Source organism: Hydractinia symbiolongicarpus, chromosome 7 (genome assembly GCF_029227915.1).
Source record: "Hydractinia symbiolongicarpus strain clone_291-10 chromosome 7, HSymV2.1, whole genome shotgun sequence".
NCBI lineage: Eukaryota > Metazoa > Cnidaria > Hydrozoa > Anthoathecata > Hydractiniidae > Hydractinia > Hydractinia symbiolongicarpus.
In genome coordinates, this window is record NC_079881.1 from 18,652,128 (window position 1) to 18,671,010 (window position 18,883).

The 18,883-nt window shown below is 33.7% G+C and overlaps 2 protein-coding genes across 3 annotated transcripts in view; both read right to left on the reverse strand.

Moving 5' to 3' along the window:
- Positions 1–1,842: 1,842 nt before the first annotated feature.
- Positions 1,843–8,352, reverse strand: LOC130649483 (zinc metalloproteinase nas-4-like). The gene is made up of 8 exons (XM_057455764.1): positions 8,091–8,352; positions 7,907–7,978; positions 7,059–7,214; positions 6,416–6,569; positions 5,503–5,696; positions 5,161–5,245; positions 4,703–4,959; positions 1,843–4,155 (listed from the first exon to the last, which is right to left on the reverse strand). The coding sequence occupies exons 1-8, from the start codon at positions 8,125–8,127 to the stop codon at positions 4,055–4,057; spliced, it is 1,056 nt and encodes a 351-aa protein (XP_057311747.1). The 5' UTR covers positions 8,128–8,352; the 3' UTR covers positions 1,843–4,054.
- Positions 8,353–10,442: 2,090 nt separating this feature from the next.
- The window catches only part of LOC130649480 (cytoplasmic tRNA 2-thiolation protein 2-like), a 96,998-nt gene continuing 88,557 nt past the window's right edge, over positions 10,443–18,883 (reverse strand). Inside the window, exons 2-21 of one of the 2 annotated variants that reach the window (XM_057455761.1) lie at positions 18,603–18,689; positions 18,134–18,208; positions 17,898–17,976; positions 17,677–17,736; positions 16,891–16,951; positions 16,648–16,748; positions 16,404–16,516; positions 15,528–15,573; positions 14,998–15,087; positions 14,455–14,504; positions 14,305–14,386; positions 14,129–14,185; positions 13,901–13,935; positions 13,761–13,827; positions 13,261–13,312; positions 13,044–13,089; positions 11,675–11,712; positions 11,551–11,576; positions 10,871–10,932; positions 10,443–10,537 (exon numbers count right to left, since the gene is read on the reverse strand). In XM_057455761.1, the coding sequence (XP_057311744.1) occupies positions 10,495–10,537; positions 10,871–10,932; positions 11,551–11,576; positions 11,675–11,712; positions 13,044–13,089; positions 13,261–13,312; positions 13,761–13,827; positions 13,901–13,935; positions 14,129–14,185; positions 14,305–14,386; positions 14,455–14,504; positions 14,998–15,087; positions 15,528–15,573; positions 16,404–16,516; positions 16,648–16,748; positions 16,891–16,951; positions 17,677–17,736; positions 17,898–17,976; positions 18,134–18,208; positions 18,603–18,667 (1,248 nt within the window). In that variant the 5' untranslated portion in view covers positions 18,668–18,689 and the 3' untranslated portion in view covers positions 10,443–10,494. The remainder of the gene's footprint in view (positions 10,538–10,870; positions 10,933–11,550; positions 11,577–11,674; positions 11,713–13,043; positions 13,090–13,260; positions 13,313–13,760; positions 13,828–13,900; positions 13,936–14,128; positions 14,186–14,304; positions 14,387–14,454; positions 14,505–14,997; positions 15,088–15,527; positions 15,574–16,403; positions 16,517–16,647; positions 16,749–16,890; positions 16,952–17,676; positions 17,737–17,897; positions 17,977–18,133; positions 18,209–18,602; positions 18,690–18,883) is intronic. The other variant, XM_057455760.1, reaches the window with a different exon arrangement.

Sequence of the window (18,883 nt, forward strand, 5' to 3'; positions counted from 1 at the left end):
AATGCGTCCTTCTTGTGGCCTAAGTAAAAAGTGAATTCTGGGCGTAAAATTTAGGTATTTTGTAAATATTGGCGCATTAGCGTAAAAACAGCACCATGTTGTAAAGACAAAATAGCTGAAATCATATAACTGATATCTTGTTGACAAAGTTTGAAGAATTTTCAACGTAGTTTAATGTGTATATAGGTGAATAATCTCATCTTTTTAAAAAACATTAAATCGCCATCCAGAAAATCCAGAAACGCCGACGACCTTTTTAAAGATGATATTTTTGGCGTTACTAATCTAAAAAAATAAAAATTAAACCTCCGTCGCGCCTGAAATTTCTCACAGAATTCAAAAATCGCGTTAATTTTGGCGTGCTTTAAGGGCATATCTAAGCACCCAGGTGATATAAAGTGTAAATTTAAAAATAACAAAAGTTTGAACATAATTCTTTTGATACCGAGTGGAAGAAGTGTTACCTTGATCTTCAAATCAAGTCCATTGTTACCCAAATTTTGGAATGCAGTAAAAACAGTTTCCGTTGAAAATTCTGAAAATTATTTTAAAAGCTTTGCACTGTTAACATTATTACAACAAGTTGCTAACAAATATTCAGTTTAAGTGAAAACCAGGCTTTAGATCTTAAGCTGTGTCATCATTGGAGTCATTATAAAGTCGATATACGGCGAGGTCTGGGCACTAGTAAAGCGCTTGTTAGGACAATTTTAAGCTGGTTTTTGTTTGAGTCAATTAAAAACAAGTTAAATCATGTGCCAACAAGTTAGCCCATTTGACTTTCTTTGTAAATTCTTTTTGCTATACGAAAAAGACAAAAGTGTTTTAGTCTTGTTGTCCCAGCATGACTAAATGCTGTTTGACTTCCTGGAAAGTACATCGTATTTAGATAGTCTCAAGGCAAGATTGATAGATTTTTTAAAACGTTCGCTAGGGTCGCTACTGTGTCAACTTTGTTGAAAATAAATAATTTTCAATTTCAAGTAACAGTTTAGAGCGCAACGGACAGTGTAAGTTATGAGAAATTTAAAGTTCAATATGCATTTATTTTGTTCAGATGGTATTTCAGGTTATAAACAATAGGTCAATTGCTTAGAACAATATAAAAATAAAAATAATGACTAGACTGGTGAGATTTTTTAAATTCTTGTCGCAAACAATGTAAATGTAAAGTCTAAAAACCAACCTCGTCCTCTAGAGTCTTTTGGCCCCTGAGCCGTATCGCTATTAAATTAACCAAAAAAGTAAAATGCCCTGGAAACGAAGTTGTCTAAAAGCTAAACAAGACATGTTTATTTAATACATATATATTCAAAAAAAAATTGATTGTACTGTCAGACAGTTTGGATTTTATGATTCCGCTTAGTGTACTGTTGCTACACGACTGCACCAACGAAAAATAAAGAATGAATAAAGGTATATGCGATTGAACGGAGTGAATTTGTTTACGCGAATTGTACAATTTTTCTCTTTTTATATCGGGACAGCGATGTAAAAACCGCACCGGTATTTAAAAAGAGTAAAAAAGCCCTGGAGGTTGATTTGTTGATTTAATTTTCTTTACATATCGAATGTTAAAGCAGAACTTAGAAATATAAATTGTACAAAAAAATGTCGGAGAAAAATGACGATATTTTTTGATAGTGAAAAACTTTTGTCCAGCAAATTATGTTAGCATTTCCTTTCGTCTCCATAAAAAGTCACTCAAAAAACATAGACAAGAGTTCTCTTTAAAAAAGGGACGAGTTCTGCTAGGTAACGAATGTGCGACATGTTATTTTGTCTGACGAAAATTTTTGCCGACAATTATTTGTCTGACCAGAATTTAAGACATCTCCTTGGCGAATGTCAATGTTGTCGGACATTTTTATCGCTTCACGTGCTTGTTATGCAAATGAAGACGAGCATTACAGAGATTTCCATGACAGAGATTTCCATTACAGAAATTTCAATTACAGAGATTTCCATTACAGAAAATTTTCTTTCCTTTTTTTGCATTATGACACTGTGCAGAATCAGGTGTAATTTGTGTTCATTTCGCATGCTACCACCCAGTGCTTTTTTGCACTGCAGCTAAAAAAGCACTGGGGGTCAGGCTTAAATTGTTCATAATCTACATTTAGGAATAAAACAACCCACAACGTCGTCTACAGTGATTTTGTCTTTTTATATATATATTTTATATATTTTGGTGGGAATGCATCCTGGGGACGAGGTCGCAATGTCACGTGGTACTACTTGTGGTTAGTTTTGGTTAAACAAGAACTACAAAAACTATAAATTAAAGAATTCAAAGTAGCAAAAACTAAAGTACAAAAAAATAACCTAACAATATGTCAGCGAAACAACCCCGATACCAGGACCTCTTGTCTATTTTTGCGCATCTGACGGCGAGATGAACCCTTTTCGACCGAGAGACAAAAAGCCCGGGGACGAGGTTGTCAGTGAGACACTTTTTGAATAAGACTCTTTTAAGGAGCTGACTGCGTAAGCACCGCGTTTTTCCCCAAATAATACTGGTTACCCCTGAAAGAAATGCTAATTTGTGATTCGTTTAAAAGCCTCACGTGACATTTGCCGACCGGGGGAATAATCACACAGGATATAGGAAGATAACATCTATCAACATTACAACATAGTTATAAAAAAAACAATAAAATATAACATCGATTCAGAAAATTGGTACTGGTCTGTCAAACAAAATGGATATAATCTTTTTTTTACCTTTTGACAAAGACTGAAACTTGAAACAACAAGAAGGTCCTTGCGGTTTTAACACTTCTCTTGGGAAGTATTAACATGTCAAAATAGAAAAATGCAAGCAAACAAAAATACCGAGCGGCTGAAGAACCGCGAAACAACTAAATTTGGAATAAAAGTGAATAGCTAATAATCTTAAATACAAAGAAAATTTTTTAATTAATAATTTTAACTAAAAATGTATACTTAACTAATTTTTAATTTTAAATTGTTTTGGTTCTTAAGGCGCTGAAAAAATGAAAGCAAAAAATGCGCGAAAAACTTAGAAAACACAAACGGAAAAAAAGAAACGTTAAAAAATTAGGCCTAAATTTGTTCATTTTGAAACCCCTTTCTTCGACAAATATAATTTAACTGCCAAATCTTGCAGTGTCGGACAATCAACTTTCATTGTAAGAACGTGCGAATTGACTATTTATTAATAAATAAGGTTTGAATACAAGATTCAATAAATAAGAAATATAAAATTTATTAATAAATACAGTATGAAAGAAAATTGTTAGTTGATTAGTAAAACCTTTGTTGTTATCAATTAAAAAGAATAGGTCTTTAACGCATTACTTACCAGTCCTTTTTTTGTTTCTATGTTTTTCATAATCGAAGAGAATATATTTATACACTTTTTCAATAACAACCTGGAAACTTGGTTTCAGCCTGTGGTTTTCTTATTTTTCACATGTTAGCCTGCAACTACTCTTATGTTCTTCTTATCTTCGACAATTTTTATTTATCTCTCACACTACGATCCAATTTTTATAATGTAAAACCTAAGTACAAATTTCGAATATTAGTAAAAAGTAATTCTCCGAAATTTTGCCTATTTTTTCACTATTCTCAGCCTTATTGTTCTTATAAAATTGTTCTAATAAAAAAGTATATACGTTACTTTAACTTTGTTCTAAATCAAAAACAACATTACTTCTTTCATCATTGATTCTCAGATTTATCTTAAATTGAAGCATTTTTTCATGGTGCCAAAAAAGCGCTATTTTTCGGAGGTACGGATTAAAGATTCTGTTGCTTTTTCTACACACTCGTAACTCGTACCTTGCAACACACAAACATAAAGATAAATACAAATCCATAACTATAGAAATATATACTTGACTGAGTTGGAAGTAAAAAACATTATTTTATTTGCTGAACCATACACGATCTGATTATGCTTTAACAAGGAGCTGAAGAGAAAATTTATAAAATAAATTGTGTTTCTTGCTTTAAGCCAAGCTAAATATATCAATTTTTATGCACAGATATATACAGGATATTCACACATCGAGTGTGGTATTTTTCCTCAGCACAACCCGCATGTTTTTGGACAGCGATAACCATACAATTTGCAGTACCCACGAAACACTATCAAATGTCTACAGTAGCGGAGTCTGTCTTTGCAAGCTAAAAATAGCAAATTACGTCATGTTACAATTTTATTGGACTAAAAAATTAGCGCGATTCTCGGATTATTTTGGTAAAACGTAGAGCCGTGATAGCCTAGTTAACTAACCTTTCTTCGAGCAGAAAAATCGTTTGCGACCCAGCGTAATTTCTTCCACCTTAATTATGCCGATTTTCCGGTGGTAAGAAAAATTATGCTGGGTCTCCGGGATAAAATCAAAAGGGATATTTTTCACAAGAATCTCACAGAAAAGCATTAAAAACATGCACAAATTTTAGTTGGGTTATTTAACTGGACCCCAACATCTATCCCAGGCTTTGTAGCTTAATATTAGAGTAACTTATTTAAAAAAGCGAGAATACTTGGGGACAAGGTTGGTTTAGTACGCATGGATAAATTGACTAGATTCTCATCGTCAAACACACCTTTCAGTTTTCTTTTAAAAGACCGGTAGTAAATATTTCTTTGCAGCTTAACCTAACAAAGAATTTTTTTTGTCTCTTGGTCTGTATCAGACATCAAAATCTGCATACTGATATCACTCACCTGCAGGCCACCATTTTTTTGGTTTCGAAGTTTTTACGGGGGTTGTTTTTTTTCGTTTCGTTTTCGGTATACGCGTAGTTACAACAGTATGTGCTGGCGAAGTTGTCGTTACCGCAGGTCTAGCCGTCGATGGGTTTTGACAGTAAACTGCATTTATTTTTTTAATGTCAAGTTTTGAAATCTGGATACCGCCAAGTGGTTTGTTTGGATTTTTTTTCCAGATGAGTGTTTGTTTACCATTTTTTGAAAACGCTTTGCTAAATAAAAAACAAAAAAATTTTATCTTTTACAGTGGACACACAAACGATCATATTAGCATCATCCCTGGTGACTAGGTCAGGTGGATCACAATAAGCAATTTAAGAAAGTCGTGTTCAATCAAATGAAAAATGAAAAATTTAGTCACAAACTCGAAAAGCCTTGTTTTGTGGAATAAAGCTTGAGATTGTGAAACTTACTTGGAATAATGCAGAACACTTAATGGATCATATTCTTGGACGACATTTCTTGACGATAACTCGATACCAAACTCCTTGCTTCTCCCTAAATAGATAAGTATCGTTTGCCGGTTAATTTAGTATACCTTGCCTTTTTACACGACATAATCAAGGTAACAAGAAAATTCCCAAGTAAGATGAAAAATCAATAAAGCTTGCCTTACACTATGGGCTAAGGTCTTAGCGCATTAGTGCACTATGGTTAGCTCATCATTAGCCCATAGTGAGAACCAAGCTTAAGTATCCTGACATCATTAAATGATCTCTTTCGCCGCCATTTTCAAAATTAAAACTTAACTCTACCTGCTTCAATATTTTCTTGATAGACTTGAACAAAAGAATCTCGGTCAGTTCTGCACTGCTCGTGAATGAAGCCAAGCACGTGCAATAACTCGTGCAATATGATTGGTTGGCGTAAACACGTTTCTACGGACGAGCCAATCTTTAACGAGAGTCTTTGCGAACCACGCCGCTTTCGACCAACATACGACCAACATCTAAAATTACAATTAGTGGTTTTATATAAAACATTCCGGCCAGTAATTGTCCATTAATTGATTAACTTTATGCTTCTCTCTTTAAATCACTGAGCATATGTCGTAAACCTTACCTGTTTTCTTTTCACCCTTCTTTAGGTTGAGCATATTGCTTTTTAGGTGAAAATTTTATTTAGTTTATCCGATGTAAAATACCAACCTCGATTTCAGGACCTGTTATCTCTTTTTTGCATATCCAACGCTGATGAGAGCCAAAAAGCCTGGAAACGAGGTTGGTAAAATACATCCCCCTGAGGTGTTGTCCAACGACAACACCAAACACACAACACACAAAAGAATCTCACTACAGAGCTAAGAAGGACTGGAAACGGTCTATAAAACTGGTAAATTTAAAAATTTTCAGGCCATGTTTACGTGACATCACCACCAGTAATCCATTGTTTTTCCTAACCTCTCATGCGGAAATATGTTTGATTTGTTTACGGCTTGACAAACATGATGAAAAAGAAAGAATGTTTAAAATTATGATTTACTTTCCCTTTTGCGATATTCCCTGGTAAATATGTATGTGTGTGAAACATTTATACTTTAAGGGCGGTTGCGCTATAATAGTTGTCCACTACAGCTTTCTTTCGTGCTGAGAACATTTTCGTTATTTGACATCATTATAGTCAAGCTTGGCCGCAACCTTTATTGTTTGAATGACAAAGTTAACTCACCCTTCTCCGTTGATGATGTGAACAAAATGTTTTGGAGCATTTTCAAGTTTATATTCTCTAAACCTCACGCATGTTAGGGTTTCCAATGTTTTCATCGCACCCTTTATGTAAGCAGTTGCGTATTTTAGCAACGGATCTTTGATGTTGCGACTCCCTGTAAAACAAATAGACAAATTATTAGAAGACTAGTGAAGAAAGCGGATCCATGTTGTTTTTCGCAGAAAAAGCAGCCTCGTAACCAGATCTCTTTGTGTTTTTTAATTAATAATCTCAGAATGTGGCGTTTCTTTTTCTGAAACAAAGTTAGAAATCAAAGTTCACTAGATAATCGATTGAAAAATTTACTTGGCCTTTTAAAAGAAACCATTCTCGTCCCCAGAGCTCTTTAAAGTTTAACTCAAAGAGCTCTGGGGTCGATAATCAAAAGAAACGAAAGGCCTAGATAATAATAGCAAGATGATTCGAACTGAAATGTTTTTGGAAAAACAACTCCGGGATTGGAACATTAAAAATCCGACACACGTTTGCGGATGTCACGCGCGACACACGTTCACGGATGTCACGCGCGACACACGTTCGCGGATGCATCTTAGTTATTTGACCAAAACTGAAATTTCAATGTAGGTTCAATAACAGTGCTTACTAAAAGCTGAATCAATCACGTAAGGAACGACGCGATTTGGCCATCGGATGTCAAATGATCGTTTCAAAAATGCGTGTCCTATCTTGTGGTTGGCGTCATGATTTCCCAGTCTTGTCTCGTCCGTTTTCTCATCCATCAACTCCATGTGTATTCCAGCTATATATATGAGAAAACATGGATGAAACTAACAAAAATACTGATATTTAATGCCCTAAGTACCTTGTGAAGTTCTACACCAACCTCTTTTGGTTGTCTTCTGGCCCCTGAGCCGTTAGTATGTTCCTTTTCGAGACCTTTTATCGAGACATTTCTTATCAAATTAAACAAAAAGGCAAAATGCCCTAGGAACGACGTTAGCCCTAGACATCATTATTTATTGCAGATTTTTGCGTTCGTGTAAAACTAAAAAGAAAAAGTCTAAATCTAGCACTCCATATTACACTCTTTGCCTTAAAAATAATATCAGGCTGGGGCTTTCAAGTTAAAAACAATGCGTCTATTGTTTAAATCAATGGAGAAATAAGAATAATGAACAGTCTGGTTGGAATTTTGATATTTTAAAAAGCGCGTAAAGTTTTTATTATCGACATTATCTTTTCGATTGTGAACGAGCTTTAACGAAAAATAAGTTTTTCGAATTTCAAAGTCGATTAATATCTACAAGGTTAAATTGCGCTCTGAATTTCTTACACAAGTTCGGGCCTTATGTCGGGCGTGCAACGCTAAGTATTCTAGCTATGGACTTTTAAAAAAAAGTACTGGGAAGTAACAACATTGTCTCAAGGTGATAGTTCAAAATCATGATATAACAAAAAAATCGCGGGAGAAAAGAAAGGGACAAACGTTACCATGTTTGTTAATCGAGTCAATTTCATCAGTAGTACTCATTCTCCGGTTAGCCAACACGACGTTAACAAACGCTATAAATAAGTAAATTGATTCAATTATGTGAACGACGTAATAAAAGATAGTAATTATAAATTATAAATTATTACCACTTTTATAAAACATTTTATAGTTTTTATAACTTACTTAACGCGACGAAGAAAAAGATCGAGTACACTTCCATCTCTAAGCGCTTCTATTCATTCCACTGCGTTTTATCATTTCTTTAAAACATTTTATAGTAATATGTTGCATGCCAAAGCATCAATGACGTCATCACAAATTAGCCAATTAAGTGCTTCCAAATCAGCTACGGAAGGGGCAGTTTTATTGTAAATAACCATCGATTAAGAAGAGGATATTCTTAAGTTATGAAAAATTTTGGCTTGTGCGAGAAAATAGAAATATTTTGATGTGTAATTAATTATGTCATTAACATGAGTCGACACTTCATTAACATTTTTGAAAACGTAATTAATGATTTGATGAAGGATTAATTAATGAAGGATTTTTAGTAATTCGCACAATCTTATCTTTTCCGTTTCCTGGGCTCACCATAAGAGAACAACCAGCGTCGGTAATGAGATTGTCATATAAGTTACGCACTTTAAAGAAGCAATTCATAAGATTCCTTGTAGCCATTAAAATGAAAGAGGTAGGCAAAAATATTTTGTAAAAAGAAATTTCACGACGTAATTGACAACTCGTAAATTTTCATCGTAATAATTATTTCTACAATATTCCGAAATATAGATTAAAAACCAAAGCTCCTCGGGAAATGCGTTTTCTCTAAAGACTTAGAGTATGAATTTTCGCAAATTACGCGGATTTTTGCCAAACTCGCAAAATTATGTGCTAGAGAAATTTTTGTCAAAATAGCTCCCGAAAATACCAGTGAAAAAATCAAGAAATTTTTTATGTCACAGCATGAAGAGAAAAGTGGGATAATCTATAACAAAAGAATACTAAAAGCGAGGCATTCACGATGCTCGCATGATAATCGAAAATGGAGAATCTTTTCAGCTCTGTGAAGGAGTGTTCATAGTGAGTATGCGTAGTAGGATAAGGACGTAGTATAAAAGAAAACGAAGGAGCGTGTTCTTTCTGGATTTCACTTAAAATTTCACAAGCAACTTTAAATTTATTTTTTTTATATAATTATGATGAGAGATGGTACACGACGCGACATGGCAACATCGCTGGTACATAGTATAAAGCTAAACGAAGAAGTAAAACACGCAATTAAGACGCAAGACATTTGTCTAAAGTCGGATCTCCTTATAGCGAGTTTATAAGCGCGCAATTTCAAAGCGCACAGGACAAATTATTGTGCGCTCAGTCTACATTTGTTCATATTCTTGCGGGAGATTTTGAAAACCAAACAAAAACAAACCATGAGTGACTTTAACGATGGAACCACGGCGACCAAAGATTATCACGCAATAATGGCATTGCACATGCTTAAAACAAAGCGCTACACAGCTTAGGCGGACAAAAATTGCTGAATAGAGATCCGGCTTAACAAAGATCTTCAGTATATATAATGTCAAGGTTTTTCAAATTGCAAAATAGCTGCAAAGACAACATTCTGTTTTGGCTTGCGGAAAACAGTAGGTTTTTTTTAGCTTAGACATTATATATATGTTTGTAATCCAACCTCGTTCCCAGAGCTTTTTGTCTCTCATCAGCGCTGCGCGTTTGTCTCGTCGTCGTATGATATGCAAAAAAGAGACAAAAGGTCCTGGGATTGAGGCTGATTTGTAAATGTGACGCATCACATGAAATAGATAAACTCTTTAACGCCTGTGATGTTCTGGGGGGGTGGGGGGGTATGTGTTACACAGCAAATCGAAAGATAAAAAAACGGAAAATAAAAAATATGAGGTCTATACGAGTTAAGCAGCGTCATTTTTTGCATACTGTTTTAATCTTTTCCAGTTTGTTTCTGTGAATCACAGTGTTGACAACGTTTGGATGTGAAAATAACAATTTTAGTGGACCCACCAAGACAAAATAATAAAGGGTTTTTTCAAAAAATGGAAGAGTTAAACAAAATTGAAGCTCAACAACAAACGCCCACATCAAATATCACATTGGATTCTCCTGGATACAGAAATTGAAAGCGATTTGGGAGAACTATCGCACAGCTGCTAAAATTAATTATCTAATCAGACCTTCAAGTGCGGTTTATAAAAAATATCTATGCTAAAAAGAAAGTATCAATAAATCAAGGTTACCAAGGGTAGACAGGTAATAGTATAATAGTTACTTAAGTAAAGGAAGACAATGCTGTAATTAATATGAATATCAATAGAGAAGAACTATTTTGAGAGAGCAACAATTCTGAAAATAGACCTCCAGTGAGAATAAGACCTCAAAAGCAGTGTTTTAAAATACGTAATGTGAGAAAAGTAGAAAAATTTAAAACTGTAACAGCTTTATGGGCAAATATGATCCAACAATTTTTTTAAGTTCAGGGAAAACACCATAACCAAAGTGTAATGCTGACAATTTTCTTTTTATAAAACAAAATATCTACAAAACTTAATTATCACTCCAGGAGGAAATCCTGTATGCTCTCCTTCATCTTGCTCCTAAAAATACAAAAAAAAAAAAACTCAACATATAATTCGATAATAAACACTAAAATTTTTAGGCCGTAAATGATCGAATAGTCGTAGTTAAATTGCTTTTCTTGCGTTTCGAAGAAAGCGAATTTTTGAAATTTCAAACTAGCCCTTCATCAGCCTTAATTTTTCAACGGCTCCAATTTTCTTCACCCCAAAATTACTTCCTTAGGACCGACAATATATTGCGATAAGACAGACGCTTATGCGGAATAGGCGCTCAAAGATCAAAGTCGCCAAATTACATAAGCGCCCGGGCGGTTACACAGCCTATTCATGGCGGGAAGTACAAACACAAACCTTTTCATTTCCACGCTTACATCTTGCAACAACTTTTCTGGTAACAATTCTACTCGATTACCCTGGTAAAAAAGAGAAAAATCACTAGTCTTTGTAGGTACAGTTTGACAAAGAAGTTTTGACGTTAACCATTGCTGGACAGACTGAGACGCTTAAAAACAGCGGTTGCTACAGAATCGTTGCAACACGATATTAAGGGAAGCAAGCACTGGAGTAAAAAAAAAAAAATGTTTCAAATATAGATTTCTAAAAAAGGATGGAAAATCAGCAACCAGGGAAAGCTAGTTCGGTTTCCGTTACAACGTTTTAGCAGCGGCTTCCAACGTTTAGTATATGCGCATTAAGATTTGTTTTTTTTCTCTCCGATCTTGGCGCTTTTTTTGGCAGATTTGGATGTTGACACGTGTCAACTTACAAATAGTTCAAAGTAAACAACTTTTTAACCAATAAATCACCACAAAGCGCTGCCATTTTTAGTACCATGCAGACCAAGTACACCAGAGCGACTATGGAAGTCGACCTAACGTTTCTACCGGTGGATCAATGTTCAATGTTAAACGCTAAAACTCTCTACGCATAACTGGCTTTATGTGAAACTGGCTTTATGTGTAACTTGCTTTATGTGAAACTGGCTTGGGTGTGCAAGGAACAAAAAATGTAGCAGGAACTTAAAATCATACCATATCTTTAAATGTTAACTTGCATCCTATAAAAAGAATTGAATAAATAACCAAGTTAATTGACATAGTGCTCCTATCTCTATCTGCAGAACAGAAGTTCACATAAAACAATTTAAATATTTACCATAACATAACAGAGATCTAACATCTTCAGCTTTTAACCTATAAGAAAAAATGTCAAAGAAATCGCACATTAATAGATTTTTTCGAACTTCATTTAGAATCGCATGTACCTAATCAGATAAACAAATCCTTCAGAAGTTTATCAATATTTTCTATTTATTCAAATGTTAACCATTCTATTTTAACAAATAATACAAGACGTATGATATACGCAAACAACCTCGCGAATAAAGTTTACAAAAAGCTGTCTATCAAATTGGGATTTTTGTTAGACACGACATATTTTACTATTCAGATACGCAATAATATTTGTTACACACTTATTTTTCAAAATTGATTTGTGAGACCTTCTTGAACGGAAAATTCCTCGAACTTTTAATTTTCGATGGGTCCGTCTTGGGTAAACCGACTGACAGGAAGAAGAAAGACCACAAACCCACAAACCCCAAAATTTGCGAAATTCATTAATTCAGTTAATTCTGTCTACATTCACTTTTAAAAAGTTTGGTGGAAACACCTTTATTTACTAGTTAGTTAAACAAGTGTTTTAAACACTTGTCTTATCTTTTTAAAAAAGAAAAAAGCAAAAAAAAGTAAAAATAGTTACCAAGATGAGATTCGAACACACGACGACTCCCGTGTCGGTGCTCAGAGAGGCAAAAATTTCCATTCTTGTAGGACACATTTGCGTTTTAATACAAGCTCACGAGCTTGTAATGAGATATATACATAGTACATCAAAGTTGAGTATTTTTTTTCTGTCAACTCAAGTGACTGCACGAGAGGGTGGCTGTCTTCAACAAGTCCTGGTGACCACAACTAAGGGGCGACACACACTTCTAGCCTCGAATTTTATCATGACACTAATTGTCTTTCAAATATGTTGAATAATCGCCGATAAAAATTTTTTAAAATAATCGCTGACTTAGCTGGTTTTAAATTTAGTAAGTGTGATACTGCTAATCTTACAGTTTTAAAGGTTCTTTATCATACGAACACAAGTTAAATGACAAAGTCAATGCAACTGTGAAAAAAAAAACACCCCAAAATAGCATTGCCAAACAACGTATTATTTTTATTGGGATTTTTTACCGAGGATAGCCACTTCAGTTTGTATCGGTTCTGTTATTAATCAGGCTTCTGCTATAGGCTCCCAAAGCTCCCACTTGAGCTGCCTAACCTTTCACATGGACATACACGCGATGAAATTAATTGGAAATATTTGTACTTTAAGATTTTGAGAGCTATTCTCAGACATTCTATGGTATCAAGGTCATCTGGTGTAATTTTATAGGTCCAGCAGACAAACTGTCTCTAAGAAATACGATACCACGGGCTGTTCTTTTTTGCGAGTTGAAAACGATACTAACCGAAGCTTTCCACTGTTACACTCATCACTAGAACCACAACAATGACCTGAAACATAAATGATAAGAGCTAAAAGTGAAAACGCCAGGCTAGCTATGACGATATTGAACAAACCATTTCCTGGAATTTTCGATCTTTAAAAAACTTCATTAAACAACTATGAAAGAGATTTGAAAAGGTGATCAGAAACAATGCAATGGAAAATGAGTAGACATATACCTTGAGAAGCAACGATTTTTTCCCTCTCTTCTTCTTCCATTAGCAGCACGCTCTACAAAAAAAGAGAAGACTGAAAGTAAAAAGTTGTAACAGGTATTTTTCATACCATTAGGTGCGTCATGTATAATCCTCTTTAAACACCTTCATGCGTGATTAGGGTTTTCCCAAATGTTCCGAAGCATTTCCCGAGTTATTGGGTTTATGCAATGGTTTTACTTCCTATTTTAAAGATTATTACATCTTTTTTAATCTAATTTTCCCAGTCTTATTGCACGCAATTGTCATTAGTACAATTTGATAAAAACATGAACATCTCAGATTGAGCATGACGATAAATAATATTTAGAAGGTAAAGAATAAATTTTAAACAAATTCTAGCTGGTAATGAAAAGACTCGCCATTGCGAGCAGAAGACTTAATATTTAGAAAATAACATGAAACAGTTCTTGTGCTATTTGCATTCAAGACATAAAAACTTCACGTAGGTATTATTTTCCTACCTGGCACAGAAGACATTTTTTGTCTGAAACTTTCAAATCAGCGTTTACACATAACTTGTCGCTTGTCCTAAAACAGAAAAAACATGTATCAAAAAGTTTTCAAACAAGTCACGCCTGTTGACAGTGGAAAACAACAATACCTAAACACTGTATTGACTGTCGAAGGGAAATCCGCCTGAAACACGAAAGATGGGTGAATTACTCATAGCTAAAGAAGAAGCAAAAAAAAAAAAAAAACACATACACTTCCAAATCTGAAAATTGAGTTTTTATTTTAAAATTGTCAGTCATATTGTTTTTGTTTACGATTTTCCACCCATTTGTAGCAAGAAACAATGTCACAACTAATCCATAAAAAAGCGCCCAACCTGCAAGCCAGTTATAAACTCTTCAGTTTGTCTATGTAGACTTGAACCACTGGTTGTCTAGGACATAAAAAGAACTTAAGCTAAATATATATGCAAAAGAGAAAGAGACAGTGTGGTCACTACCGCTTATAAGAAGTCTAAGACAGAATTGAAATGGTGTGGTCAAACGTACTAACCATTGTGTGCAGGTTCGGGAGTGGATTGACTTCAATTTCATGTAAGCGATTATAAATGGCCACTTCTTTTGATGAAAATTCCCTAATAAACAACTTATTTATTTATTTTTTATTTTTATTCTGAAATAACTCATTCAAAGAAAATCTCACCTCATAGGCCGTATAAGAGTTATATTAGAATGTCTGTTATCTGACACACCCTAAAATAAAAAAGTAAGATTTTATCATGTGAACAGAAGGTAAAAAGTGAAAATTAGTACATCACGAAAACTACCTTTCTTTTCCTGATCAGATCAAATGACTCTTCTGGCCTATTTTCCATTTTGTAAAATTATTAAAATAAAAATGATAAAGAGAATACATGTCTATCAACCACCACACTCATATGACCAATGAAGAATCCCTTCATCCACAAATACTCTCAGGGCACGAAATAATGCATGATAAATTTTACATAAAGAGTGATTTCTATTGAAGTGTCCATAGTTACATCTGCCAGTGGCATTTAATATGCTCAGTGTATATTACATTCAAAAAGGTAGCATTTTCGGAATGTTTATTGTCTGTCTGCAAATGCCAAAAAATTCTGCATGCATGCACTCCTTGTGCATCTTCCCACGTTTAATTTCGCCACATTGATCATAAGAAGCACACCTTTCCGTCTGACTAGTCCAGTTATAGAAACACACATACCATATCCTGTGCTATGTTGGCTCCTCGACCTTGTGCTACGTTACAAAGTAGCTTCATCGTTAGTGTGGTTGCAGTTTCACCAAACATAATCTAAAAAGAAGAACACGATAATAAATGATTTTAGCACATTGAATGTAGAATGCCAAGTAGAGTTTTGTAGATTATTAATGCAATGACATTGATTGTTGATGCGACACAAAATTTGCTAGTTATTCTGTAAAAGAAACTTGCCTTAAACTTGCTTTAAACAATCAAACAATAAGTGCACACAATACATATTATACAGGGATTAACATTCCCAATAATAATAGCTCTATTATGTCGGTCTCTGCACGAAATAGTATGTTAATTAGCGACGCACCAGAAATGCGGTATATATAAAGGAGGGGGGAATGGATTTAACAACGGGTCACCGACTAGTATACAAATAAATATAATACAACAATAGGTAAAAAAAAACATTTCGCCAAACTTTTGATGCTTTATAAATACATATATACTTTTTAAGCATGACTTTGCAAAATTGTTACCTTTGTGAAATTGTATTTCCGAGCAGTATCAACAATTAATGACATTCTAGAAAAAGCAACAATTCGATAAAATTAGGTGGCATAAATATAGTTAGGAATGTCATATGAAAAAACAACAAAAAATCAAAAAAGTCGTATGCTGAGTGACGTAGTAAGTATTTCCTGAAGCTTGAAGTAGTGCTGATCAGGCAGGTTTATCCCGCACCAATAAAATAAAGTTAAAATTGATACTGAAGCTATGATTTAACAATTCTGACTCATAGGAGTTTATTTGGTAAGACAATTATATGAAATATCTTATCAAAACTGAAAAAAAGCAATCTTAGATTTTGCTAGAAAACAACCAGAAAACTTTGGAACAGTACAAACAACTATTGTTGGACAAAGTTTACAAAGCTAGTAAAAAACATATAGTTTTCCGTAAAAAAGCAACACAAAAATGGTTGTTATTTGGAAGTATAAAGTTGCGTCGCAATATTTCTAGAGATTCTTTTGCATACTCCACTACGTCACATAGTTAAATTCAAACAAATATCGAGTTAACCTATATAAACTTTTTTTGTCATAGAAGTCGAGTTTTAATATGTTTTTCTAGCACAACGTCCAGAATGTAGTCTCTAGATTAGTAAAATGGTATCTTTTTATTGCTGCTGCGTTTGTGTTGTTAGCCTTAGATGTTGAAACAAACCTACTTTCTAGGAGTTTGCACAAACAACTAATTAAATTATGAAAACACTTCCACCTATAGAAAATTGCAAACATTCAAATGCTCGAAGCTGTACTCAAAATGCTTCCTTGAAAAGCGGTCCTAATTTTTCTGTCAGTTAGCTGCAGTCCAACGGAGAAGAAATAAAAAAAGAGAAAAAAGAAAAATACCTTGTTGCTGATAAAAATTCAATTTTTGCAGACAGTGTGTTTATAGAATTAAAACACTCGCAAAATCGTTTTTTAGAATTCACCTCTCCCTCGTCTGCATCTGCTTGAAATCTCTAAACACAATTTTTGAAATTTTCGAATTGGAAGTGAAAAGTAGTAGAAGTTTACTTTTTTATGTAGCACATCGACTTGATAAGAACATTCATAACGGAAAAAGATATGGTAAAAAAAGAATTACATTTACCTTATGTATTGGAACAGTATAAAAAGGATAACCAAGTTTTTCAGTCACATCTTTTAATGCAGCGAAGTCGTAACTTTTATTATCCGATAACACATCTCGTTCTAAATTGATAATAACAAATAAATTTTATTAGAATTCAATATGAAATCACCTCACTAGGAAAATTCACTATTTGATAGGTAGCAACTAAGGCAAGGTTCATGGAATTGTTTGGTCTGCAAATTAGACTAAAGTAGGACTTACCGTCTATAAAAACTACTCCTGGCTCAAACTTCAATCTTTTGTGTGCACTTTCACTTAAAGCCTATGAACATTAACAAAAATGAGTGGCTTCTGTTTCACAATAATAAACATGCAATTAAAACGAACCTGTATTATAAACCACAATTAGTTTGGTAAATTAAAATGTACATTTATGGCCATTTTTATTTTTCCAGGATAAAATAGTTTCAGATCCCAGGACAATTGCAAGAAAAAGCAGCTAACAGTGCTAAATTTCTATTGTGCTTTAAAGAAAAATTATTTGAATATCTTGATTTACAATAATTTAACTCAACATAACGTCAGTTGTTATCATATCAGGGTTATCTAAAAGCATGAAGATAGCAACAGCAAAGGCTAGACTAACATGGGCTGGCATTTGTGGCTACAAAAATTTCTCTTGCAGATTTTAACTGCCCACAGATACACTTGTTTCCTATCCATATGTAAAATTAGTTTGGTGAGACATTGCCTTGGTATATCTTACTTTTTTCTGAACATTCAGAAACACATAGACAACCAATATAAAATTATAGTTATTTTTTTTTTAAGTTGAAAATGACATGATCAAAAGGAGTTCTTGTTCTTTTGGGGATACTGAACTAATTAAACCCTTGCTGAAGATATTTTCCTATGAAAATGTTTTTGTAACACCAGCATTCTTTTCTAAGAATTGTGAAAACATTTTCTTAAAAATCCCCAATGTAATAATAGCTTATGGTCTATTATTAGTACATGCAACTAGAGCTAAATTTAAAAGGCATTTACCTCATTTACAAGATGCAACATAGCCATTGAAGAGTGACCACTTGATAAGGCAAGCAAAACCTTAAAAAACAATTCAAGTTACATGATTTGGGATGCATAGGGAAATTTTTAAGCATGACTACGTATAATAGCTCTCCTAAAGTCATTCTTGAAATAGGCTAAAGTTAAAGAATACATAAACATTTTTTTAATTATGTCCACTTATATCTTATCTTACTTACTTTATCGTTTGGTTTAATAAGTCGTGCCTTCCCAAGTGTGGAGCGAAATTTGTGTGTCACATAAACCAGAAAGCATGACCTGTTAAACATAGAAATTAATCCAATATTATGTCATTGCCAAAAAAGTATTCACAATACTACAATTACTGATGGGTTAGGCAGTTACAGTCACAAAAGGGAACGTTGTACAGTTAACGCAATAGAACAAACAAAAATATATGAACATTTCAACCTACCTGCACATTGGATCATTTACCCTAATGACAACAATGGCTTTATTTTCTTTGCATTTCATGCATGTACTCCCTACTCTAAAGCAAATTTCACAACTGCTTAACAAAAGGGTATATCCTTTAATTTAGTAATGTTAGATATTACAAGTTCTAAAAATGGTTTATCTGTTATCTTAGACCTAAAGCTTTGTGTCTATTGTTGAAAATTAAACTATAACAAAGATAAATTAGATCGTGCAACTATTAGACCCCCAAAAATACTGTACCATTTTTTTTTTATTGTCTTACCGGAACCCTTTTGCAGAGGTTATATAATAGGTTAAATAATTTCAATGACAAGATCTTAAAAGTTCAGTAGTGCATTCATACAAAAAGCAACACTGCTTTATCTTGCAGTCTGTTTTTAAAGAAATGCAAAACCAATATTTTACAATACATCAAAACAAGGGAACAAAAAAAAAATTATACTAACAAGACTTTTTTCTTCTTTTGAAGCATCTGCTCTGCATTTAATTTGTCTTCGTTCACATCACACATTGTAAGAAATTATAGATACACTAAACAAAAGCAATTTAAAAATATTTTAATGTGTCAACGACTTTAGCCAACGTCCTGACATTATCAAAAATAGTTATATATTTGTGATAGCTTCTATAAAAATAATGAAAACATTTTTTTTGAAACTCTTGGCCATTGGCAATTTTTATCCCTCATATTTATTAGTTGAGGATAACGGGCCGTTGTCAAACAGTT